Source organism: Schistocerca nitens, chromosome 3 (assembly GCF_023898315.1).
Source record: "Schistocerca nitens isolate TAMUIC-IGC-003100 chromosome 3, iqSchNite1.1, whole genome shotgun sequence".
NCBI lineage: Eukaryota > Metazoa > Arthropoda > Insecta > Orthoptera > Acrididae > Schistocerca > Schistocerca nitens.
The window spans coordinates 783,469,334-783,496,050 of record NC_064616.1 but is presented as its reverse complement, the minus strand read 5'-3'; the positions used below and the strand labels follow the sequence as shown (position 1 = coordinate 783,496,050).

Here is a 26,717-nt window from a genome sequence, read left to right as displayed (position 1 = left end):
CCTGTTGGAACAGCAAGTTCCCTTGCCGGTCTAGGAATGGTAGAACGATGGGTTCGATGACGGTTTGGATGTACCGTGCACTATTCAGTGTCCCCTCGACGATCACCAGTGGTGTACGGCCAGTGTAGGAGATCGCTCCCCACACCATGATGCCGGGTGTTGGCCCTGTGTGCCTCGGTCGTATGCAGTCCCGATTGTGGCGCTCACCTGCACGGCGCCAAACACGCATACGACCATCATTGGCACCAAGGCAGAAGCGACTCTCATCGCTGAAGACGACACGTCTCCATTCGTCCCTCCATTCACGCCTGTCGCGACGCCACTGGAGGCGGGCTGCACGATGTTGGGGCGTGAGCGGAAGACGGCCTAACGGTGTGCGGGACCGTAGCCCAGCTTCATGGAGACGGTTGCGAATGGTCCTCGCCGATACCCCAGGAGCAACAGTGTCCCCAATTTGCTGGGAAGTGGCGGTGCGGTCCCCTACGGCACTGCGTAGGATCCTACGGTCTTGGCGTGCATCCGTGCGTCGCTGCGGTCCGGTCCCAGGTCGACGGGCACGTGCACCTTCCGCCGACCACTGGCGACAACATCGATGTACTGTGGAGACCTCACGCCCCACGTGTTGAGCTATTCGGCGGTACGTCCACCCGGCCTCCCGCATGCCCACTATACGCCCTCGCTCAAAGTCCGTCAACTGCACATACGGTTCACGTCCACGCTGTCGCGGCATGCTACCAGTGTTAAAGACTGCGATGGAGCGCCGTATGCCACGGCAAACTGGCTGACACTGACGGCGGCGGTGCACAAATGCTGCGCAGCTAGCGCCATTCGACGGCCAACACCGCGGTTCCTGGTGTGTCCGCTGTGCTGTGCGTGTGATCATTGCTTGTACAGCCCTCTCGCAGTGTCCGGAGCAAGTATGGTGGGTATGACACACCGGTGTCAATGTGTTCTTTTTTCCATTTCCAGGAGTGTATATGACACGTTGCAATAAATGTGGACGCGACGCTTATCGGTGCGACACTCGTGTTCCCGCTGTGGCGATACAATATGCAATATAATGCATCATGTGATTCGCCATACGACAAACAACAAGACACCAAGGACCGCGTTCCTGTTTTATTTTCAGTTGCGTTCATGAGCTCTTCTGAGACGACGTTATTGTGGCTTATCATTACTTAAAACTCAAGAAACTATAAGGTGTACAACTTTGCTTCCGCGTTTTTTTCCCCAACATTTGAGGCTTTAATGAAACAAATTGGTTACACATGTATCATTCAAAGTATTTTCCATCGCTGGCCACTATTTTCTCCCACCTTTCGGGCAGTGTACGAATCCCGAGTCGAAAAAATTGTTCGTCTTTTGAAGCGATCCACGAATCGATCCAATTTGTGACTTCGTGAGATCGGAAGTGTTGGTCAGCCAGGCCATGCGCCACTGATCTAAACAGGTGACAGTCAGAGGGAGCAATATCTGAAGAATACGGCGGTTGGGGTAGGATTTCCCATTTTAACGTTTCCAAGTACGTTTTGACCTCTTTTGCAACGTGGGGTCGAGCGTTGTCGTGCTGCAAAATCACTTTATCGTGCCTCTCGTCGTATTGCGGCCGTTTGTCTTTTAATGCTCTGCTCAAACGCATTAATTGCGTTCGATAACGAGCACCTGTGATTGTTTCACTTGGTTTTAACACTCCATAGTACACGACCCTGAGCTGGTCCCACCAAATGCAGAGCATGATCTTGGAGCCGTGAATATTCGGTTTGGCCGTCGACGTGGAAGCATGGCCGGCATACCCCCATTATTTTTTGCTTTTAGGGTTATCGTAATCAACCTATTTTTCGTCCCCGGTCACAGTGCGATGCACAAATCCCTTTCGTTTTTACCTCTGAAGCAACTGTTCACAAACAAACAAGAGCCGTTCAACGCCTCTTGATTTCAGCTCACACGGGACCCAAGTTCCTTCTTTCTGAATCATGCTCATAGCCTTGAGACGTCTAGAAATGTCTTGCTGTGTCACTCCCACTCTTCGTGCCAATTCTTCTTGAGTTTGACGCGAGTCTTCACTCATCAATGTCTCCAATTCTGCGTCTTCGAAAACATTCTCTCTTCCACCACTATACCGGTCTACGACGTTAAAATCGCCGATCTTGAAGCGTTGAAACCACTCACGACACGTTCTTTCACTAATAGCGTCCTTGCCATACGTACTTGAGAGCATTCGATGAGACTCAGCCGCTGTTTTCTTCATATTGAAACAAAACAGTAACACCTCCCGCAACTGACATTTTCAATCAAGAACAACTTTATGATGCAGACACAAATCGACTATGTTTGAATGAGGTTGTGTTCACCGAGGTCCAAGCTAACTGCCTAACGTCAGCGATCTGTTTCTTTCGACCGCTACTTACCGTTGTCGCCACCTATCGGCAAAAGGCGGAAGCAAAGTTTTACACCTTATAACAAAGAAAAGGAAACACTGGCTGCGCCTGTACGGTGTTGTAAATATCAAACACGAAAACAAATCCCACGAATTCTACACAATGAATCCTGACAGTTTCTACTTTTTTGAGCAACTGCCATCAGCTATCCTGACAAAACAGTCAAAAAATATTCTACGTGCTATTTCTTCTTCTGTTAAGTTACTCATTACAATAAGATAAATTGGTGAAAGTGTGTGAATGACTTTAAAATGCCACTATTAAAAGCTTAGTTTTTATAAGACCACGTAGTATGATACATTACCCAGTGTGGCACTTACATACGTACGTACGTAGATAACTAATGGTTACAGTTTGACAAAAATAGGATTTCCACAATTGTTCAGCAGCGTTCGGAAGAAATGTTGCTGGATTTGAAGTGAGATCAGATGTAGCACTGGTCTAGAAACTCTATATAGGGATAGGCAATGTTTTTGAAGAAATGTAAGAAGCCCATGAAGGTAAAGAAAATCCCGACACGTCCTCTTTGGTTTCGACCAGCTGCTCATTCAGAAGTAAAAGGAATTTAGCTTTCTGTTCACCTTACGCCTGCCACAAAGTTTCAAGCAATCAGGGAACATACACAGAAAACTTCCAGTTCGCATCATCAGGTGATGACTCCCGGCGTCTTTCCATTTCAGTTAATTTTTCATTTCCAGTTTCGGCTTATATCGGCAGTAAATGAAAACGAGAACCTCGAGGCAGTTGTGACCTCCACACAGCAGGCGGCATTAGCCTCGCGTGCGGCACGTGGTTAGAAGCTTGCAAGGGTGTTGCAGGTTAGATCGTACTGAGAAACAGTTGTTTAAAAAAATATTCGATACGTTGTGCCGTTTCCGAGTTAATTAGCACTGAAGTTATCCACTCAGGCCATTACGCACGTAAATTCAAGCGGCCCGCCAGATGAAATTAATGTCAGTTGTTCTCATAGCTGTAAACAATAACGCGCGGTACTGGTCAGACTTTGGCTCGGGTTCGATTCCTACTACCGTCCCACGTCCAATTTTTCTATCGCTCTCTTATTCGGTTTTAGGAAATCAAACGAATAACACGATTGGCGACACCGTCTCTGGTAGGCCTCTTGAATTTGCCCGCGCGACGGCTTGATTGGCTAACTTCACTGCTAATAAACTCGGAAACGGCGGAGCGTATCGATTCTTTTCTTAACAATTATTTCTCAACACAACCTACCCTGCAACATCCTTACAAACCTTTTAGATTCTTTCTAACCACCCTGCATTTCACGTATTTTCTCGAGAATGGAAAGAGGTATCGCCCTCCTTCCACGCTAAAAACAATTTCGATACGTTACCTATATTTTGTATACAACAGCATACGATCTAAAATGCATCAGACGTAACCTGGCTAGTGACTACATTCTTCTCTGTAGACTTTCCAACATATGCGCGGCGTTTTACATAACTTCGCAGTGCCACAATAACGACGGGCAATAACGAAAAGAAAACTTAGATTATTATCTAGCCGCGATGTAACACTATAAGATGCGAAAAAATAATTTTTTTACATAATATTTTTCTCAAAATCGAATGGGAAAGACTGAATAGCGGAGAACATGCGCGAATCCCAAAACATTGGTTTTTAACTTTTTACGCGAAAACTTTTACTGTGAAACTAACTGCAGAGACTCAAGTAGCTTTTCTTCGTCAACACAAAACAGCTTTTTAGGCGCATTGGTTGACTTTATATTTGCCTGTCTGTGTATCGTATGAAACAACTTGAGTGCAGCGATCGTCACTCCGTGTTGTGCCGAGTGATACGACAGAGTTGCGTGTCGCTGTTACATCGTTGTCGTCCCAGTGCGGGCCCGTTAACTTGCTTCCACTACGTTCCTATGCGCTCCTCCGAATCGGGTTGCTCCTGTGTCAAATCGCGAGTCACATCGCATATCGTGTAGCCTCAGTGTAAATCGTGCCTAAACTCGTCGGCACACCGACCGACCATTCGACCGTTGAGTTTCTCGATTTGCTGACGTCGTAGCGTGGAAAAAGCACCTTGGAGAGTCTTTTTGAACGTGCCGTGTAATATCTAGCATGAAAGGTATTCTGAACGTGCGTTTGGAAATGAGATGGAAGAACGCCACCTGGTTCACATGCACTCCATCTTTCTACAGCAGAAGGTCGGGAGACGTCTTATTAGTTCAAATGGCTCGGAGTACTATGGGACTTAACAGCTATGGTCATCAGTCCCCTAGAACTTAGAACTACTTAAACCTAACTAAACTAAGGAAATCACACAACACCCAGTCATCACGAGGCAGAGAAAATCCCTGACCCCGCCGGGAATCGAACCCGGGAACGCGGGCGCGGGAAGCGAGAACGCTACCCCACGACCACGAGCTGTGGACACCTTATTGGCTTTCATTTGAAGCACATATTTATGTGTGCCGTTTCTAAGCATCAGCAAACTGAAGTTCTCTCGAAAACCTCTCGTTAATTGTATGATTGTTGTAATAAAATGACAGGAAACGTCATGTTGATGGTTAAAAAATTATTCGGGCATATGTTGCTGGTTCTCATCTCAGTGAATCCAAAAAAATTTTTACTAGCCTTCGTGTTTTCTAATAGGTTCTGATACTTTCTTATTAGTTTAATAAATGAGTTCTCTCTGAGGACTGAGTTTGATCGACTGGCTTAATCTACAGGAGAGCGTGCACTACTTGCAGTAAGATATTTTGCACCTTCTTGGTTAAGTTTTATATTTCACAAGCTGTAAAGACTCTGCTGCTAAAAGGATACAGTGATCAAGTAAGAATGACCTTAGAATTTTACTAAAAATGAGAATGATGAAATAATTTTGTCTTATGTGGAGAACTGTCCTACTTTTTTCCTCTGTTGTCATTTCATTCCCGTCGCCCCTTATTGCCGCAAGGAGGGGGCCGGGCTGTCACCGCTCTTCAGTCATATAAGTAAAATGTTTAAAACGTATTATAAAACTTGACATGGCGGTTGACAAAGCGAATTATAGCATAATATATAAATGTGGATTTGTTGATTAAGTACAAGATTGACACAGATGAAACCACAAATGAATGTTTCACAAAAGAGAACAGACAGAAGAACAATTGCATAAGTTAAAAAGTAAAATGCAGGTGTGTTGGCTGATTAAGATAGAGACGTACAAGAGTGAAATGATGAATGGACCTAGACACCCAGGAAGAGGGGTATCAAGGTATCACTGAAACGTAGCAGCTGGGATAGTGTGTAGGAGGGTGTTTGCATGGGTGGATATTTGAGGTAGGAATGCAGGAGAGTGAAGAAGGATGCCGTTCCGGACCAAGACTTAGAATGTGGGTGGAGACAAGGTTACTAAATAATAAGGTTGGGCATTAAGCGCTCTGCTCTGCTATTGGCTGGCCTAGTGACGTCAGCGTGGAAGCAAGCGCTCAGAAGCAGACGACACGGCATGCGTGTTTACGTCAAGTTTTTGGCGGAAGGTTTTGTTTATACCAGAACTGAGATGTCTAAACTGCTTTTCTACTGCTAAAATATTACAGTTAAAACTGATGAGTTATATTCTTTCGCAGCTTATGCCTCACACATCGGTAAAATATCAGATCACAACCACACTGACACACACTTGAAATTCGAAACCTCGGCTCAGATAAATCAGAAACTATTCATTTAATCGCATTGAAATAAATTTAATTAAGAGCTCGAAGTTGCACACACTTGTTTGTAAGAACAGCGTTCTAAAGCCGCTATAGTATTCATCAAAGTAACTTTATCTGTGTCTGAAAAAAAAAAAACTGTCATCTGTACATGTGCTCTTATTATGATGTTTCTTATTTGGTGACAGCTTTTCCAGAGTTTCCAGAGATCTCTTATGTAGTTCTCGTTTCTTATACCGTTTGGTTCTGTCTTCTTGTTGCGGGTGACACATTGACAGTCGCACTACTGCACGGCAAATTGCACGAAGGAACTGCATCTGGCTTGAGCATTCTTTTTCGGGGCAAATTAAGCAATTCAGACTGTAAATACCTTAAGTAATCTGTTTCTGCGAAATGGCGAGAACATATTCTTGCATGCACAACATTTACACTGCCTTAACATTTCGACAACCATAGTTTTTGTAATGTTTCATTACGCGGGAAACTGTGATACATTACGTCAGTTCCCTTTGTGCTCCGGTTGTAGGAAAAACAGCCAGTAACAGCACAGCCTGGCATTGTAAAAATTAATTTTCTCACTCACTTGTAGATTCTCCAATAAGAATTTCACAGGACGAACCATAAACTGTAGAGCTGGCGAACACAATGTTGATCCCGCTGTCCACTATCGCTAACTATTTCAGTTCCGAATCAAATATCAATTACAGCAAAAACTGTTAACACTCCCGAATTCCGAATGTTTCCGCTGTTGACTGAGTACCTCAGAAGAAAGAACTCAATCAAAATACTCCTTCAAACACAAAACAACACAAGAAAAACAATCACACACAATTCGAACTGTGTACTGCTTGGCACAGCTGCTTCCACCGTGACGTCATGCGCACAACTGACAAGGGAACCTCCCCATCGCACCCCCCTCTGAATTAGTTATAAGTTGGCACAGTGGATAGGCCTTGAAAAACTGAACACACATCAATCGAGAAAACAGGAAGAAGTTGTATGGAACTATGAAAAAATAAGCAAAATATACAAACTGAGTAGTCTATGTGTAAGATAGGCAACATCCAGGTGAGTGTAAACACATGAGCGCCGTGGTCCCGTGGTTAACGTGTGCAGCTGCGGAGCGATAGGTTGTTGGTTCAAGTCTTCCCTCGGGAGAAAAGTTTAATTTTTATTTTCAGACAATTATCAAAGTTCAGGCACTCACATATAATCATCTTCGCTCTCCAAAATTCCAGGACATGTTCAGATTTGCTTGGACATATGCAGGATTTGACGGTTTACACACGGAAAAAATTGAAAACGTTAAAAACATATGTTTTGACAGAGCACAGACAAAACTGTGCGACTGTGAAACTGTTGCATTCATTTGTTGCAGTTTATGTGACAAAGTCTTATGTTTTCACACTTTTTTGGAAGTGATTATCACATCCACAAGAAAACCTAAATTGGGCAAGGTAGAAGAATCTTTTTACCCATTCACCAAGTGTACAAGTTAGGTGGGTCGACAACATATTCCTGTCATGTGACGCACATGCCGTCACCAGTGTCGTATAGAATATATCAGACGTGTTTTCCTGTGGAGGAATCGGTTGACCTATGACCTTGCAATCAAATGTTTTCGGTTTCCATTGGACAGGCACGTCCTTTCGGCTACTGATCGCACGGGTTTGCGGTGTGGTCGCAAAACACAGACACTAAACTTATTACAGTGAACAGAGATGTCAATGAACGAACGGACAGATCATAACTTTGCGAAAATAAAGAAAGAAAAATTTTCACTCTTGGGAAGATTTGAACCAGGAACCTCTCGTTCCGCAGTTGCTCACGCTAACCACGGGACCACGTCGCTCCTGCACGCAGATTGTCCCAGACGTTGCTTATCTTGCACATGGACTATATATATTTTGCTTATTTTTTTCATAGTTCCACACAACTTCTTCCTGTTTTCTCGATTGATCTGTGTTCAGTTTTTCAAGGCCTATCCACTGTGCCAACTTATAACTAAATCTGAGGGGGGTGCGATGGGGAGGTTCCCTTGTGAGAAAACACGTTGCTTTCTGCGCATAGCTTTCTGCGCCCCCCTGGGTGGAGAGGAATGGAGAGGAAGGGAGCTCTGACCGAGGGAGGTGGGGTAGGTTCTGTTTAGATCTGGCAGGACGGGTATACATCAGGGCGGATTTCGTGGTCGAATAAGGGAAGGCGATTAAAATTTCGTTGGTAGGGGACGTGGAGAGAATGGAGGTGTAGTGTTGGGGGAATACGGTGGTAGAGGAGCGGCGGAGTACTAGGCTCAGTGAGCAGGGGGGAAACGAGAGGATGGGTAGCGTCGAGTTTACGCGTAACGTAGAATATTCGAATATGTTCAGGATGGGAGAGGAGGGAGGGGAATTTTATAAGTTGGTGGAGGATGCGAGTGGGAGAAGGTATGCTGATTCGAAAGGCTAGGCTGAGTGCATGGCGTTCGAGGATCTTTAGGATGTTATAAAAGGAGGGTGGACCAGAAAAAATTTGGAAATTTGTGGTAAGTTCCTATGCGACCAAACTGCTGAGGTCATCGGTCCCTAGGCTTTCACACTACTTAATCTAACTTAAACTAACTTACGCTAAGGACAACACACATACCATGCTAGAGGGAGGCCTCGAACCTATGATGGGGGGAGTTGCGCGAACCGTGGCAAGGCGCCCTTAGACCGCGCGGCAGGGTGGAGCTGCATTCCATGCCACATTTGCATAGCAGACTATTGTAAATCTGTATTGCACTGTTTGTAATGGAACTTTTATAAGCCGATTTCCTTACTGACTGGACATCCTACTTTCCTTTTCGCCCTAACAACATGACTAGCGTATGGAAAATGGAGCAAATGTGCGTTTTAATTGAGCTAACGTCGCAATTTAAGGCCCGTCCGTTTCGTAAACAGTGTGGTGTGCGAGCTAGATACAGACAACTGCCGCTGGAGCCCACTACGATCGTGTACATCACGTTGAGAAAAAGTACCGTATGCACAAGCCGCACCGTTACTGAGCGTTCAGCAGCACGTTGAACTCGGCACGCTCAACGTTTATGTTCGCAAGCACGGTCCGTGTGCCGGCTCCTTCACAATCAGCTCTCCTACATCGTGCCGGACAAATGTGACGTCGCCCTTTCATGTCTGCAGTCTTAAATAACACAATAGTCTTCAAACCAACGGATCACTCTTTTAGCTTGCTAGTGCTGCTGTTATAGGCTAAGGGTTTTTATGGTCAGTGCGTGGTTAGTGCGCCGTCCACCACACACAGAACGGAGCTTCGAATCATTACATCTACCTTCTGTTATTCCATTACACAAGTATGGTATTTCTATGTTACGTCCTTACAGAAGTTTTTTTTTTATTTTCTGTCAATGTAAACTGGTATGCTTAAGTGAACAAGTGGACTAGTGGCAGCCTACCAATACAAGCACCCAGAGCTAAATACTCATCCGATCCTACGATTTTTTTCTGTTAGTTATAGGTTCTTTCACGTCTGACAATAATTTGTAAAGTGAAAGTTACAAATGCCACCGTAGTTTGGAGTTGACATTAAACTGTACGTACCCTTATAACTGCCTGGATAAGTCAGTTTAAAATTCGGAGCAAGGCAAGAGCATACCACCTCCGAAGGTCCATGGCTAGTAAAGGACTACGGCTTTCAAACCAACCACCGGGCTGAGAATAAGTTTACTTTTTATTTAGTGTAAACTGAGTCGGTACCAAATACATGAGACACGAATTGGTGGATGGGCTATTAGATATCATACTATACACGAATTTTAAACTGACCAATAAGCGCAGTACCGCAGATCAATAACCTCGTAAATTCTGTCCACAGTCCGTGGCCGGCCAATAGGTACCGACGGATATCCGTGCCATCATCTGCCACTGGCGGTGCCGGCCGGAGTGGCCGTGCGGTTCTGGGCGCTACAGTCTGGAACCGCGAGACCGCTACGGTCGCAGGTTCGAATCCTGCCTCGGGCATGGATGTGTGTGATGTCCTTAGGTTAGTTAGGTTTAAGTAGTTCTAAGTTCTAGGGGACTGATGACCTCAGAAGTTGAGTCCCATAGTGCTCAGAGCCATTTTTGAGCCACTGGCGGCGTTGGGTGCGGTACGGATGGGCGTGATTTCAGCCCACCGCTCTCCCAGCTGTTGTGTTTACGCGACCTGGAGCTCATACTTCTCAATCAAGTAGTTTGTCAGTTCGCCTCACGACAATGAGTGCACCCCGCTCCGGTCCTCACACCAAGAAAATCTCTGGCGTGGACCCGCATGGCAGTCAGCCACACCGGCCACTCAGCTACAGAAGCCGACACCGCAGATCAATATACACGCTTATTTCGCCAATTTTCAAGACAAATGTAGAAGGATATTGTGTGGTCGTATCAGTCGTTTATTTGTTCATTCAGCGAGGGAGTCACGTCATTTTTGTACAGTACCACTCGAGAGAGCACAGTAGGTATTTCTTGACATCCGTGGACAGCAGAAGAGTTGAAGGACCTACATCTACATCTACATGGGTACACTGCAAATCACATTTAAATGTCTGGCACAGGGTTCATCCAACCACCCTCACAATAATTCTGTTACTGCCATCTCGTACAGCGCACGGGAAAAACGAACACCTATATCTTTCCGTACGCGCTCTGATTTCCCTTATTTTATTATGGTGATCGTTTCTCCCTATATAGGTCGGCGTCAACAAAATATTTTCGCATTCGTAGGAGAAAGGTGGTGACTGAAATTTCGTGAGAAGACTCCGCCGCAATGAAAAACACCTTTTTTTTAAAAAAAAAAAAAAAAAGGCCACCCAAAATCCTGTATCATTTCAGAAACACCATCTCCCCAAATTTCGCGATAATACAAAACGTTCTGCCCTTCTTTGAACTTTCTCGACGTACTCCCGTCAGTCCTATCTGGTAAGGATCCCACACCGCGCAGCAGTATTCTAAAATAGGACGAACAAGCGTAATGTGGGGAGTCTCTTTAGGAGATCTGTTACATGTTCTAACTGTCCTGCAAATAAAACGCAGTGTTTGGTTAGCTTACCCCACAACATTTTCTATGTGCTCCTTCCAATTTAAGTTGTTCGTAATTGTAATTTCCAGGTATTTAGTTGAATTTACGGCCTTTATATTTGACTGATTTATCTTGTAATCGAAGTTTAGCACATTCCTTTTAGCACGCATGTGGATGACCTCGCACTTTTCGTTATTTAGGATCAATTACCAATTTTTGCACCACACAGATATCTTTTCTAAATCGTTTTGCAATTTGTCTTGATCTTCTGTTGACTTAACTAGTCGATAAACGACAGCATTATCTGCAAAAAACCTAAGACGGCTGCTCAAATTGTCTCCTAAATCGTTTGTATAGATAAGGAACAGGAAAGAGCCATAACACTACCTTGGGGAACGCCAGAAATCACTTCTGTTTCACTCGATGACTTTCCGTTAGTTACCACGAACTGTGACCACTCTGACAGGAAATCACAAATCCAGTCACATAACGGAGACGATATTCCATAAGCACGCAATTTCACTACAGGCCTGTTGTGTAGTGCAGTGTCAAAGCCTTCCAGAAATCTAGTAATACGGAAGCAGTTTATGGCGCTGAGCACTATGGGACTTAACATCTGAGGTCATCAGTCCCCTAGAACTTAGAACTACTTAAACCTAACTAACCTAAGGACATCACACAACACCCAGTCATCACGAGGCAGAGAAAATGCCTGACCCCGCCGGGAATCGAACCCGGGAACCCGGGCGCGGGAAGCGAGAACGCTACCGCACGACCACGAGCTGCGGACTGATTACAGTTACTGAAGAAAATAAACAATAATATCACTTATCTTGTATTTGCAATCCAACGACGATCTCGCTCTGGCTTTGGCTCGTAATTAAAAATGTTGTCTAGGTAGCATGACTATCGCTGTTGGTGCGAAAGGCACTCGGATGTTAATTACGCCGATTTGAAGAACTTCCGAAGACAATCTTTCAGGATTAATTTGATGATTTATGTTTTTCATTGCAATGAGCTTCATAGTTTTTTAAACAATGGTCACTTGAAAATAATTCTTGACACTCACTTTTCACATTTATTAAACTTTTTATACTTTCTCATGTTCAAAACATTACTTCATCATACAATTTCGCAGACGTTACTGCTCTTAATAAAACTCACAATATTTTTCATTGTCCACAACTCAGACTCATCTATTCATTTCCAACACAAAGTCAAGACTGTTCATATTCAACAGAAAAACTTGACTACTCTGTACGCTTCCGCGCCAAAAGTCACAGGCCAGCATCAAAGATAACAATAAGTACAAAGATATTCACACTAGATATTATATCGATTTCAACATCTAAAAATATCGACGTACATACATATAAAAACGAAACCAAATTTGAATAGAGTGAAAAATATGAGACATTACGTAGAAAAATATTCATTAATCTACGCTATCGAAAAATAGGGTTGGCGGGTGGTAATGGTTTCGCAAATAAAGAACCATTACACAGCATACTCTGAAAGGAACCTAACTGGTATACAGCCTGGGCCGGAAGACTTGCCTTTGTTAAGTGATTTAAGTGCACTGCACTACTCTGAGGATATCTATTTCTACGTTACTCTGTTTGCTGCTGTTCTTGATTCGAATTCTGGAATATTTACTTCGTCTTCTTTGATGAAGGAATTTCGGAATGCTGTGTTTATTAACTGTGCTTTGGCAGCACTGTCGCCGATAGTATGTCCATTGCATACTCACCAGAGCTGGAGGCGTATGTAGAGGCAGAGGCAGCGGGGCTGGAGTACGCGATGACCGTGGCGAGCAGCAGCACCACGAGCCGCCACGCGCTCATGGCTCGCTCCAGCCCTGCAACAGCACGCCTTCTCCTTACTACAGCTGCTGCAGTTCCGTTACACACATGTCGATTTGTGCACTGTGCGTTTTACATCGCCGACAAAAAAAGTGAAGTATTCAGGGGGGGGGGGGGGCGAGGAAACGTAATGAAACTTCACCGGATGAGACGGTATGTGATAGTCTTTCAGTAAATATAAAATCGAGTCAGACTTACAAAGAACTTGGCAGTATGACATTGTGCCCCCTCTAGTCTGGGTGCATGCACTGATTCAGTTGGGAAGGGGTCATGTGTTCTATCCTCTCTTGAGGCAAGCTGGCCCGCAACTGTTGTAGCTGGTGGTTGATAATCAAGATACTGGTACTAGGACCGAGTTGATATCCGAAATGCCCTCACATATTTTCTGCTGGGGACACATCTGGGGACCGTGATGGCCACAGAGTACCTCAACATCACGCAGACATTTCGTAGAGGCAGGTGCCGTGTGTTGACGAACAAAGAAAACAACACGAACATTGTCCTGTTGAAAAATAACACCACAATACTGTCGCATGTGAGGTATCACACGTGGACGCAAAATGTCCGTGACATACCATTATGCCGTCAGTGTTCCTCAATCCCTGCTGAAGTCATACTCGATTGCTCCCTATACCATGATGCCAAGAGTAACACAGCTTTGGAAGAATGGCACAGGGGGATGCATTTCATCAACAGTCCACGCTTGCCTGTCTCGGTACCACTCCGAACGTAGCCGTTGGTGTTGTGATTTTAACGGCACCCTACACAATGGGACCGTAATTTCCTAGTCCGGCTGCTGCTAGTCTCCGAGGAATAGGGCGGGATGACACAGTGTTACAGGGGGTCCGTTACTTGTTCTAATATGGCAGGCGCAGATGTGAAGGGGTTACGATGTGCTTGGTGCGTAATCGACGATCCTCCCTTGTGTTCAGACGTAGTCGGCAGGAACCGTATGCCTGCCCTTACCTTTCCATGCAGTCCAACAGGCCGCAGTTTCATCCAAAGGCCCCAAAACTCTAGATATTGCACGATCCGCCCAGCGGGCCAAATAGAGAACCCACAATGAGGCCCATTTCAAGCTCTGTCAGATGCTGATAAGGCAGTCTCATACAAATATGTGACACGTCTGTGTTCTTCACAGTTATCAGTCAGCACCTGGCGCCCTTATCCTCTAGAGACCCCTTGTATCACATGTGGTACATCCGTTCAAATGATGTTCCTACACAATTTGTGCCAGTTTTTGTAAAAGCATCGACTGTATCGTATTCGATACACTTTGCTGAACAAGCAGGCAGCCTATTCATAGTTCTCAGAATGACCACTAGGTGTCAGGAGCAGTCAGTAACAAGTGTGTTTCGGATGAGTAAGCATGGCTTCAAGACAGAAAGATTAGTATTGTTAATTCATCGTTTATTTACTTCTAAAGCTGTACTAAAATATTGTTAAAATTTCCCTGACTATAATTCTATCAAAGAAAGTGGCGTGAAAGACGACTTTACTTCTGAGAAATCGTATTTTACTAGATGTATCATATTTGATACATTGCGTCTCTGTGACTACATTTCATATGCCTGTGACCAAATGCCGGTCGGCTGCATGTTCTATTGTTCATTCGTTGTTTCAACGTTATTTTATTATTTTTTTGTGTGCATTTCACAACTTTAATAATGGGATAGGCATTTTTAATGCTTTCTATACAAATAAAACCTTCCAAATGTGATTTAAAAATGTAAATCTAAATATTATTGACAGATCTATCTGATTCAGAAACAGATCAGCATCTGGACGAGGTCTTTGACGCTAACACTGCTGAAAATCTGATGTTCAGCACCACAGAGAGAAACACAAACAACCCAGATAGATATGAAAAGTCAGGTGATGAAGAGAAAAGTGAAGAAAGGGAAGAGGACAATGAAAAGAAAAGAAGATTAGTTCACCCAATACCAACAATGGCCAAAAGATACAAATTTGTTTTGCACATGCCAGAAATAGGTACAAAAAAAAAAAACCAGATCAAGATGCAGAGGAATGGGTTGTTCTGAATGTATGGTGTTTTTGTGCTTTACTTCGGAAAGAAACTGTTTCAAAAAGTTTCATACTTCGTAAGAATGTCTTGCAACATTTTTAAAATTTGTAAAGACTTTTTTGTAATTTTTTATTTATTATATTTTTAACAATTTATGTTTCAACAAGAACATGTAATGAGACAAGTGTAACAATTTTGTGCATTTTCTAGCAAGAGGATGAATGTATGTCATGCAAATAAGCAAAAATAAAGTACAATATATTTCTACACTGTGTGCAGATTGTTTTGTTAGCAACCCTATGTTTTGTATATGATACATGGTCTGCAGAAAGTGTAAATATAAAAAAGTTATTCATGGATATTTTACAATCAGTCGTGCCAACCAACACATTAAAGCTTGTTTTATTTGATTCACTGTGTAACTCCGACTTCAGGTCTCTAGAGGCGTGTACATGTGCGAAGTTACATTGACATTCGACCACGTTCTCTGCGTGCTTAACTTTTTTTGTCAATGTACTTATTTTACTTTATGGCTGTAAGACAAGAAATTACGTATAAACTTTCTAATCTGAATATGATAAAACAGAGCGTTTGATAGCTCAATCAGCAGTAGAAATAGTGTATCTATCGATTGGTACATGAAAATTGGCATTCGCTTGACATTTTGGTAAATGTGTTCATAACAGCTATAAATGTGACGTAAGTGAGAGAACAACATACGAAATAGTCATACTGTAACGCAAGATTGCCTGAATCTCGCACATAACATAGTCAAATGATAATGACAACTAATGAGTAGAGGCATGGATTCGATGTGAAATCTTCTCAATTAAGTCGATCACATCTTCTCAATGAAATGAAATGAAATGAAATGTCGTGTGGCTAGGGCCTCCCGTCGGGTAGACGTTCGCCTGGTGCAGGTCTTTCGATTTGACGCCACTTCGGCGACCCAGCCGGGAATCGAACCCGGGCCCTTAGGATTGACAGTCTGTCACGCTGACCACTCAGCTACCGGGGGCGGACATCTTCTCAATTAAATCGATCGTTGCACTACCGTTATACCAATACGACTGGAAGAATACAGCAAAAATCGTGGAAATAGCTAGATAGTCTTCAGAAGCCCCTTATTTTTACATTATGTGTGACCTGTAGCTGCCAACAGAAATCAGCTACATCTACATCTACATATATACTCCGCTAGCCACCAAGCGGTGTGTGGCGGAGGGCATAATTCGCGCGAAAGTCAAATTCCCCCCCCCCCCCCCCCCCTCTGTTCCACTCGCGGATCGCGCGAGGGAAAAACGACTGTCTGAACGCCTCAGTACTAGCTCTTATTTCCGTTATCTTTGTATGATGATCATTACGCGATTTGAAAGTTGGTGGTAATAATATATGCTCTATAGCCTCGGCGAAGATTGGATTTCGAAATTTAGTGAGCATCCCCTTCTGTTTAGCGCGTCGTCTATCTGCAAGTGTGTCACACCTCAAACTTACTATGAGATTTGTAACGCTCTCGCGATGGTTAAATGTACCAGTCACGAATCTTGCCGCTCTTCTTTGGACCTTCTCAATTTCTTGAATCAGACCCAACTGGTAAGGGTCCCATACAGACGAACAATACTCTAAGACTAGACGAACTAACGTATTGTAAACTATTTCCTTTGTGGAAGAACTGCATCGCTTCAGGATTCTACCTATAAACCTCAATCTAGAGTTCGCCTTACCCGTTACTTGTGTAATCTGATCATTCCATTTGAGATCATTTCTAATAGTCACACCCAGACACTTGACTGATGTTACCGCTTCCAAAGACTGATCATTAATTGTACTCATACATTAATGGGGATTTTCGTCTTGTTATACGCAGTAGGTTACACTTACTGATATTGAGAGATAACTGCCTGTCATTACACCACGTATTTATTTTCTGCAAATCCTCATTGATTTGTTCACAACTTTCGTGTGATACTACTTTCCTGTAGACTACAGCATCATCGGCAAACAGTTTAAGGCCGCTGTCAATACCATCAACCAGATCGTTTATGTAAATCGTAAAAAGCAGAGGACCTATTACGCTGCCCTGGGGCACACCTGAAGTTACTCTTGTTTGTGTTGAAGTTACCCCGTTCAGGACTGCATACTGCTCCCTGTCTGTTAGAAAACTTTCTATCCAACGGCATATGTCATTGGATAGATCGTAAGCGCGCACTTTTTGTAGCAAGCGACAGTGCGGAACTGAGTCGAACGCTTTTCGAAAGTCGAGAAATATGGCATCAACCTGGGAGCCGGTATCTAGAGCCTGTTGTATATAATGCACAAAGAGGGCCAGCTGTGTCTCGCATGACCGCTGTTTCCTAAAACCGTGCTGCTTTTTGCAGATGAGCTTCTCAGAGTCTAGAAAGGTCATTATGTCTGAACACAAAATATGTTCCATGATTCTACAACAAATCGATGTCAGTGAAATTGGCCGGTAATTATGTGCATCCGATTTTCTACCCTTTTCATAGATTGCTATGACCTGGGCCTTCTTCCAGTCCTGTGGAACTTTCCGACGTTCCAATGATCTGATAGGTAACGGATAAGAATGGTGCTGTATTTGTAGCGTAGTAAACATAAAATCTTACGGGGATACCGTCTGGGCCGGATGCCTTTCTGGCGTCTAAGGATCTTAACTGTTTTACAATCCCGGATATACAATTGGTGAAACATGTTTAGGGACTAAACAAAACAAAAACTGTGTTCTTACAAGAGGGCGGACATCTTTGTGAATGGTTTGAGGATTAGACAAACCAAAAACTGTGTTCCGACAAGATTTTTTGTCGTAAGTTCCTATGGAAATGGAAATGCCGTGTAGCTAGGGCCTCCCGTCGGGTGGACCGTTCGCCTGGTGCAAGTCTTTCGAGTTGACGCCACTTCGGCGACTTGCGTGTCGATGGGGATGAAATGATGATGAAAGACACACAACACCCAGTCATCACGAGGCAGAGAAAATCCCTGGCCCCGCCGGGAATCGAACCCGGGACCCCGTGCGCGAGAAGCGAGAACGCTACCGCAAGACCACGGGCTGCGGACTCCCAGGGGGACAGAACTGCAGAGGTCATCGGTCCCTAGGCTTACACACTATTTACTCTAACTTAAACTAACTTACGCTAAGGACAACACACTCACGCATGCCCGAGGGAAGACTCTAACGTCCGAAGGTCTGACAAGAAGGACGACACTCTTTAATTCATCGTTATTTTCTGTAAGCACGGGAACAAAGCTTAAAATTCCATTATGGATACTGTGTGCTTCAGATCATCAAATCAGTTAGCAAACAGCCGATAAATTCGAAAATTACTCTCGTGAAGATGTATAAACGACAATGAAATGGATCAGCAGCTTTTATCGTGTCTCGTGAGTACATGGTACTCTGCCCAAGCGCTACATGAGGGTGCTATAAAAAACCTGATTTACGTTAGGAAGTAGCCTGAATCGAGTCGTGGTCGTATCTTTGTGTTACAGGTTTATGTGATCCTCAAATCACGTCAGATGCACGACAGTAGATAGTTGTAACGAGGTCCCGGCTTTACTTGTAATAGTCCTACTGCGATTTCCTTTTTGGATTGTGTTTAAATTTTAAACAGGTTAATACGTGATTTACTCTCTCATGTAAAGTGGAAGTTAGAGCACTGTGGTAGCAAACTGTATTTGAAAAACAGACAGTCAGAGCTGGATTTCCAGAAACGAATACAGTGATCGTCTCGCAAATAATGCACATCGTTGCTCGAGGCAAGCCTCCTCATATAATGTTAGGAAGCGATATAATTAAAACTTTCAGCCAACATAAACAAAGTAACGAACTGAAATGATAATCAAATGAAGACCCTACGCTGCCGACAGGCGTTGATATACATCAACGGGGACAGTTGAAAATGTGTGGCCGGCCGCGGTGGTCTCGCGGTTCTAGGCGCTCAGTCCGGAACCGCGCGACTGCTACGGTCGCAGGTTCGAATCCTGCCTCGGGCATGGATGTGTGTGATGTCCTTAGGTCAGTTAGGTTTCAGTGGTTCTAAGTTCTAGGGGACTGATGACCACAGATGTTAAGTCCCATAGTGCTCAGAGCCATTTGAACCATTTTTGAAAATGTGTGCCCCGACCGGGACACGAACCCGGGATCTCCTGCTTACATTGCAGACGCTTTTTTTTTGGGGGGGGGGGGGTTCGGTATTGTTCGTTGTGTTTGGTCTGGGCGGACGTCACAAGACATCCGTTCAATTTGATCGTTGATTCCTTTACTCAGCTTTTTATTACAGAGGGCGAGCAGCCCTCTGACCGAACACCCTGAGCTACCGTGCCGGCTCCAGCTCAGTCACCGAGGACACAGAGGATAGTGCGACTGCAGGGACTTATTCCTTGCACGTTCCCCGTGAGACCCACATTCCCAACTTAATGTCCCCACACTACATTCGTAGTGCCCCTGCCCATTCACTCATTACTCGCAGCAGACAATCTTACCGAGTCCCGTAAGAGTTCGGGCAATTCGTGTGTATACAGCACAGAAGAAGAAGGTCAATGGCCGGTGAGCCTTAACTATATGAAGATGGTATCTGTTCTTTCGGACATGTCGTGTTTCCATCAAGTGATTAAAGCACGGTCCTGTAGCATTAACTCAGCTCACCAAATTTCTCCATGGGATGCAGAAGGTGGTTGATGTAGTACTCTCCAACTTCCGCTCAGTGCCGACTTAAATTGAAACGATCACATGGACAAAGCTGCATGGATGTTGGGGCAGAGACCTAGGAACAGTAACAAGATGCAGAGAGATTGTCTAAAATCACACTTGAGTTTTGCTGTATCGGGTGCTTATCAGATAGGTTCGAAAAAAGTGGCTTGTTCCGAGATAAGAGAGTGCCACAAATATGTTTAGCTAGTGTCTGTAATCATTAAAAGACATCTCCGTAGGATCCAGCGAAAGTGTGTGCTTGAATGGAGAGACCTGATTCCTAACATAGTAGAAAAGACAGTATGATGAGTTATGGTGTTTCTTATTGGGGAAATTAGGAAGACATCACATTATACAGGAACTGGAAGAAGGACGACGATTTTGCTACTGCATTGCGGTGCATTAAAAAAAAAACTTCACTAATATCACCAGGTAGAGAACTCTGTTAGATATATCGAAAACTGTCTGCATACTGACATCGAGCTCTAGGTGGAAGGAGCTTGAAACATTTTATGTAAATCGCTTCTGTTATTAATTTTGTATAATTGTTGTAATGTCATGGACTGTGCGGCTCGTCCCGGCGGAGGTTCGAGTCCTCCCTCGGGCATGGGTGTGTGTGTTTGTCCTTAGGATAGTTTAGGCTAAGTAGTGTGTAAGCTTAGGGACTGATGACCTTAGCAGTTAAGTCCCATAAGACTTGACAAAAAAAATTGTTGTAATGTCTGGATTCCATGCCAAGAAGGTGCTGTGAAGAGATAAATGATCATAGAACATAAACAGAAACACATAGCAGTGGTGTTTGATACGTGAAATTACACGTCATACTGCACTAGCACTGTGAACAGAACACACTCTCTTCCACACACACAACACTTGTCAAGGAAAAGTATCAATGGGGATCGCAGGACCTCACAAACCCCTGTCACTGCAGTTATAAAATTGAAGACTCGATTTATCTCCAAAATGTGGCAGAGGAAAGGAGTACTTTGCATACATCTTCATTCATCTAGAGGAGGGTGTTCAAATAGGTTTCCCATCGATGGCCATGATTCCACACATGCGTTGGAAGTCCCCTGGTGACTGTGATATGGAGAGGTTTGCTGTTAATGATTCCTGGTAGATAGAGCTCTAAGTCACGCACAGAACACGCAATTACATAAAAGTCGAACGCAAGTTATACTGCACAACTGATGCAACCCAGGAGAATAACGGAGAAAAATTGTTACATGTGTGATAAATGGCCTGCTGCAATATCTCCCTCTCTCTAGAATGCATCACCAGTCTACAATTAAATCATACCTTGTTACAACCCCTCTTAACCTATCACTCCATCTACTTACTATCATCCTTTAACGCAGATCCTTGTCAATTTAGAAGCAGATGTTTCTCTTTTCCAGGAAAGTATCAAAGACAGCAGTCAACTTGCATGTATCCCTATTACCTCAATAGCCATATAGCAAAAGGTTGTTAAAAGCCATGCAGCAACTGTTCTGTGAGGTAGTTGTTAGGTGACACCACATGGTAGTGATTGGTAGAAAGTACAGAGAAGCATGTTGTAAGTACTGTTTGTTAGGATTTAAAACACCAAAACTGTATTGCACACTGTCAAACATGCAATCCACTCTGTATTTGTATATTGCACCCCCTACCCAGCTGGTAATACAACGCTCTTCAGCTAAGGACATTTTATAAAAATCTATAAGATGGTTGTCGATAGCTTTGGGTTCACACCTGGGCTTTTTGATCCGACATATATAAATTTATTACTGTACATTTATTACTGTACATTACTGTACATTTATTACTATACAACGGCGATGTACTTGAGGACAATATTATGGAAATGGAAGAGGATGTAGATGAAGATGGAATGGGAGATACGATACTGCGTGAAGAGTTTGACAGAGCACTGAAAGACCTGAGTCGATACAAGGCCCCCGGAGTAGACAACATTCCATTGGAACTACTGACGGCCTTGGGAGAGCCAGTCCTGACAAAACTCTACCATCTGGTGAGCAAGATGTATGAAACAGGCGAAATACCCTCAGACTTCAAGAAGAATAAAATAATTCCAATCCCAAAGAAAGCAGGTGTTGACAGATGTGAAAATTACCGAACTATCAGTTTAATAAGCCACAGCTGAAAAATACTAACACGAATTCTTGACAGACGAATGGAAAAACTGGTAGAAGCCGACCTCGGGGAAGATCAGTTTGGATTCCGTAGAAATACTGGAACACGTGAGACAATACTGACCTTACGACTTATCTTAGAAGAAAGATTAAGGAAAGGCAAACCTACGTTTCTAGCATTTGTAGACTTAGAGAAAGCTTTTGACAATGTTGACTGGAATACTCTCTTTCAAATTCTAAAGGTGGCAGGGGTAAAATACAGGGAGCGAAAGGCTATTTACAATTTGTACAGAAACCAGATGGCAGTTATAAGAGTTGAGCGGCATGAAAGGGAAGCAGCGGTTGGGAAGGGAGTAAGACAGGGTTGTAGCCTCTCCCCGATGTTATTCAAACTGTATATTGAGCAAGCAGTAAAGGAAACAAAAGAAAAATTCGGAGTAGGTATTCAAATCCATGGAGAAGAAATAAAAACTTTGAGGCTCGCCGATGACATTGTAATTCTGTCAGACACAGCAAAGGACTTGGAATAGCAGTTGAATGGAATGGATAGCGTCTTGAAAGGAGGATAGAAGATGAACATCAACAAAAGCAAAACGAGGATAATGGAATGTAATCGAATTAAGTCGGGTGATGCTGAGGGAATTAGATTAGGAAATGAGACACTTAAAGTAGTAAAGGAGTTTTGCTATTTGGGGAGCAAAATAACTGATGATGGTCGAAGTAGAGAGGATATAAAATGTAGACTGGCAATGGCAAGGAAAGCGTTTTTGAAGAAGAGAAATTTGTTAACATCGAGTATAGATTTAAGTGTCAGGAAGTCATTTCTGAAAGTATTTGTATGGAGTGTAGCCATGTATGGAAGTGAAACATGGACGATAAATAGTTTGGACAAGAAGAGAATAGAAGCTTTCGAAATGTGGTGCTACAGAAGAATGCTGAAGATTAAATGGGTAGATCACATAACTAATGAGGAAGTATTGAATAGAATTGGGGAGAAGAGAAATTTGTGGCACAGCTTGACCAGAAGAAGGGATCGGTTGGTAGGACATGTTCTGAGGCATCAAGGGATCACCAATTTAGTATTGGAGGGCAGCGTGGAGGGTAAAAATCGTAGAGGGAGACCAAGAGATGCATACACTAAGCAGATTCAGAAGGATGTAGGTTGCAGTAGGTACTGGGAGATGAAGAAGCTTGCACAGGATAGAGTAGCATGGAGAGCTGCATCAAACCAGTCTCAGGACTGAAGACCACAACAACAACAAACACATTTGATGGTCATCCACGTTAAACAATCTACTCCACCCGTCCAAGAAAAATTACTGTGTCCCTGGTTCCCTGTGCTTCCGTGCCAACTTTTTCTCTTACCATCACATACTCGTTTCCATGTACAAGAAATACTTTGAACCAAGCAGAATACATGCAAGTACTCCCTCATTTCCCCTGAATTTCCTCACAGTTTGGTTTATTTTCCCTCAGTTTATATGTATTTTCCGTCAATTTTCGTAATTTTATCGATTTTATGTCAATTCTGTCCCAGTGATCATGACGTCACTTCTCGCCACATATTCTACAATTGCTTGTAAATGTTGCACAGTTGTCAACATCTAGCGCAAATGCACTATTTTTCTGTTTGTGTGTGTGACTGTATCGGTTTCAATTAGCACACAGATTTTCTACGAGAAACCATAACACTGTAGACCTGAAAATCTAGTATATTGGCCATAGTACTTTGTACATTTCTTACGACTTCAGTTTAGCGTGCTTTTTCTAAGTGATTCCTCACATAGTACACCATCTATTGTATGTGATCATTCTCAATCAACCATCATGCTCCCTCGCGTATAACCCTGTGGATATATCGCAGAACCTCTGTTACACTGTCTATATGGTTTCGAGATAAAATGAGTTAGAAACACTGTTTGTTAGCGTGGGAAATATCTAGCAGCGGTATGAGGGAGTTCCAAATATTGGCTTAATACCACGTTCTTAGCTGAATCAGTTTCTAACTTCGGTGAAAAAGCTGATTTTATTACGAGCTTACAGCGCTGGCGACATGCACTCGCACTTTCGGTCTGTTAATACACATCCCTGCGATCACCGTCTATATTCAGTGTCGTGGTATTTGTCTGGAAGACCACTTCATTCAGAAAAAGCATATACACTTTTTTAACAAGGATACCGTTAGCTATTCTTGTGTGTGTCTGTACAGCCAAGACCACTTTTTTTATGCAGGGTGATAGTAATTTAGTCATTGCGATCGTGTTTTTAATATCTGGTCGCTTATAAGATGATTACGTCTCTCTTCCTAAAACACATAGGTACCACACGCAAGAAAAACAAATGGACCATGTCCTTCCACCGTGGATTTCAGTTCAATATTGTTTGATGCCACAAACATTCAGTAAATGACAAAGTTTGTACTTAGTTGCGGATGTGTGATAGATTCGCTGTGATCAGCAGGCTCATAAAGTATGTTGGGAATTAAAGTTACTGTGGTCAGTGTTCCGACATGTGAAAAGAAAGTGACTTTGTCGGGTCGTAAGGGAGGTATGAATTTTATGCGGAACACTGTGATTTCAGTGCATTGATAGCCATAAAAGGGATGAAAGATTGAAGTTGAAAATTATGGACAGCCATAAGGAGGATATACAGATTAATATTTCAAGGTGAGATTCGTCCCATAGCCACAGTCATCAGGAGGAGGTATTTTAGATACTTCGCTAATTGTCGAATGTAACCGGTTTGGGGCTGCAATCAGAACATTTAATTGTAACTACGGCGATAAATATGTAGCTGGTTTGCTAGGATAACTCTGGTGGCCATCCGGGTACGTGGCAGAGATAGGTGATGACTAGAATTAATTGACATTTCCGGCTTAAGGCTGTTGTGAGCAGCGGATACAAAGAAAAGCTCCAGCTGGCTGGCTAGTCGGTTCTTCCCACAGTCGTGGGGACAAATCCCAACAGCAGCCCTTGTCGCGCCCTAGGGAAAGCTGAACAGTGAACTACCCACAGTACACATTGGGCTGTCTCCATGTTCAAGTGTGTTGCTTACATTCACCATGGAAGATGGAGCAATTCAGTATCGATCACTGACAAGTGTAGGCACTGGGCGTATTGATAACATCCGAATTCCTACCACTCATGCCCTCCATGGCCAGGGTGGTGCACTCTGGCAGACATATATGGCCACAATTGCAGCTGCGGTCACGGTGGAAGTTTTCTCCGGCCTCTGAGTGTTGGCGCTAGTGGTGTGCGAGGGGATGGGTGAGCTGCGTGTGGACATCTGGGAGGTGAGTGCTCTGTATGTGCAAGTGTTTTCAGCATTCTCATGGATCTAGCCGTGACAACTAATAGGGTTATGGTATAGTGCTTCTCAATACGTTGCAGTGCACTCTGTATTGTATGGTATTTGTTGTTGTTACTATCCTATCACATTGTAGACTCTTTCCTCTTCTTTCTTCGTCCTGGTGCAGCTAAGAGAACAAACTTAGAAATTCTATAGTGCTTTATAAAATACACTTATGAGACCTGTAGTCAAATTTCCGATCGATTGGTTAATTTATTGTTTCCAATGGTGGTATTGTAGACACACATATCAATCCAACCCCTCCACAAGACAGAGCAAGCTGTTGTGCTGAAATGTGAAATACTCAGCTACCTCCAACACAATGGACTTCCTACCAAACGACATTACTGTGCCAGTATCCACCAATAGGATGCAAGGGAAAAAGAAATTCAGAAGGTTTTGGAAACTGGGCATTGCGAGATAGGGTCCCCACACCCCTCAAGTGTATCAGTCCTAGTATCTAACAAGAGGATGTAACGAAAAATTCTCCCACACAGAGAGTACCATTTTAATTAATTAGTCAAACAGTCTGATAGAGTGAGGGAATATTTCCAAGACATCCACAACTGGTGATTTACCAGTTATTCACTACCTTGTTGAGGACAGAAGAGGGGTTACTGTGGCACATAACAGACATAACAGATGCTCGCTGGGCAGTAAGTAGCCACTTGAGAGAGAGACAGAGAGAGAGAGAGAGAGAGAGAGAGAGAGAGAGAGAGAGAGAGAGAGAGAGAGGAGGGAGGGAGGGAGGGAGAGGGAGAGGGAGCATGTGTTTTGACAGGAATTTCTCTCGTATCAATATCAAAGAGCTGCCACCTCCTGATACTTCGTTTAGAGTTGCGGGATCAAAGGAACCTGACATCTGGTCTGAGGTTGGTGGTATTAAGTGTTATAATCTGTAATTAGCACATTGGGTGGTTTTTGACACCTTTGGCGGCGCCCAGACGCCATAAACATGCGCAGAAAACCGCAAACGGTGGTTACTGTACCACACTTCATTCCATTGCTCGGTACTTGCAGTAATTACATCATGGAAAGTGGTGGTGGGGGGGGGGGAGGGGTGCCGTCATGAGCTCCACCCAAGTGGGGGAGCGCATCTCCCACAGACTGATTAAATAAAGAATATGCATCAACATATTATGGATATTGACTTGAATTTCATGTTGTGAGATCCTTCTTTTCGAGCACTGAGTGAATCTTTTCCCCACCAATTTTTTCTGGGAGGGGTGGGACCGACAGGGCGAGGAATGGGGGTTGCAAAATCCTCTGGTGGTGGCATTGTACACTATCTCAGTCGAACTGTGCATGTCAAGGTGAGCACACACATGAGAATTTTCCAACAAGACAACACCTCCAATCTTCAGAAGTTTAATTATGTAATTAGGACACATAGTTGCTGGATATGAGCTTCTAAAGAGATTCAATGCCTGAAAATTGTGTTTTATAAATAAATAGTATATCCTCTGCTATGTAACTGACACTGACTCCAATCTCATATCATGAGATCC

The 26,717-nt window shown here is 43.6% G+C and overlaps 1 protein-coding gene across 1 annotated transcript in view; it reads right to left on the bottom strand.

The window, feature by feature from the left end:
- The window catches only part of LOC126248797 (serine proteinase stubble), a 229,920-nt gene that overhangs the window by 147,904 nt on the left and 55,299 nt on the right, over nucleotides 1-26,717 (bottom strand). The window contains exon 2 of the mRNA XM_049950187.1: nucleotides 12,887-12,994. Coding sequence (XP_049806144.1) covers nucleotides 12,887-12,980 — 94 coding nt within the window. The 5' untranslated portion in view covers nucleotides 12,981-12,994. The remainder of the gene's footprint in view (nucleotides 1-12,886; nucleotides 12,995-26,717) is intronic.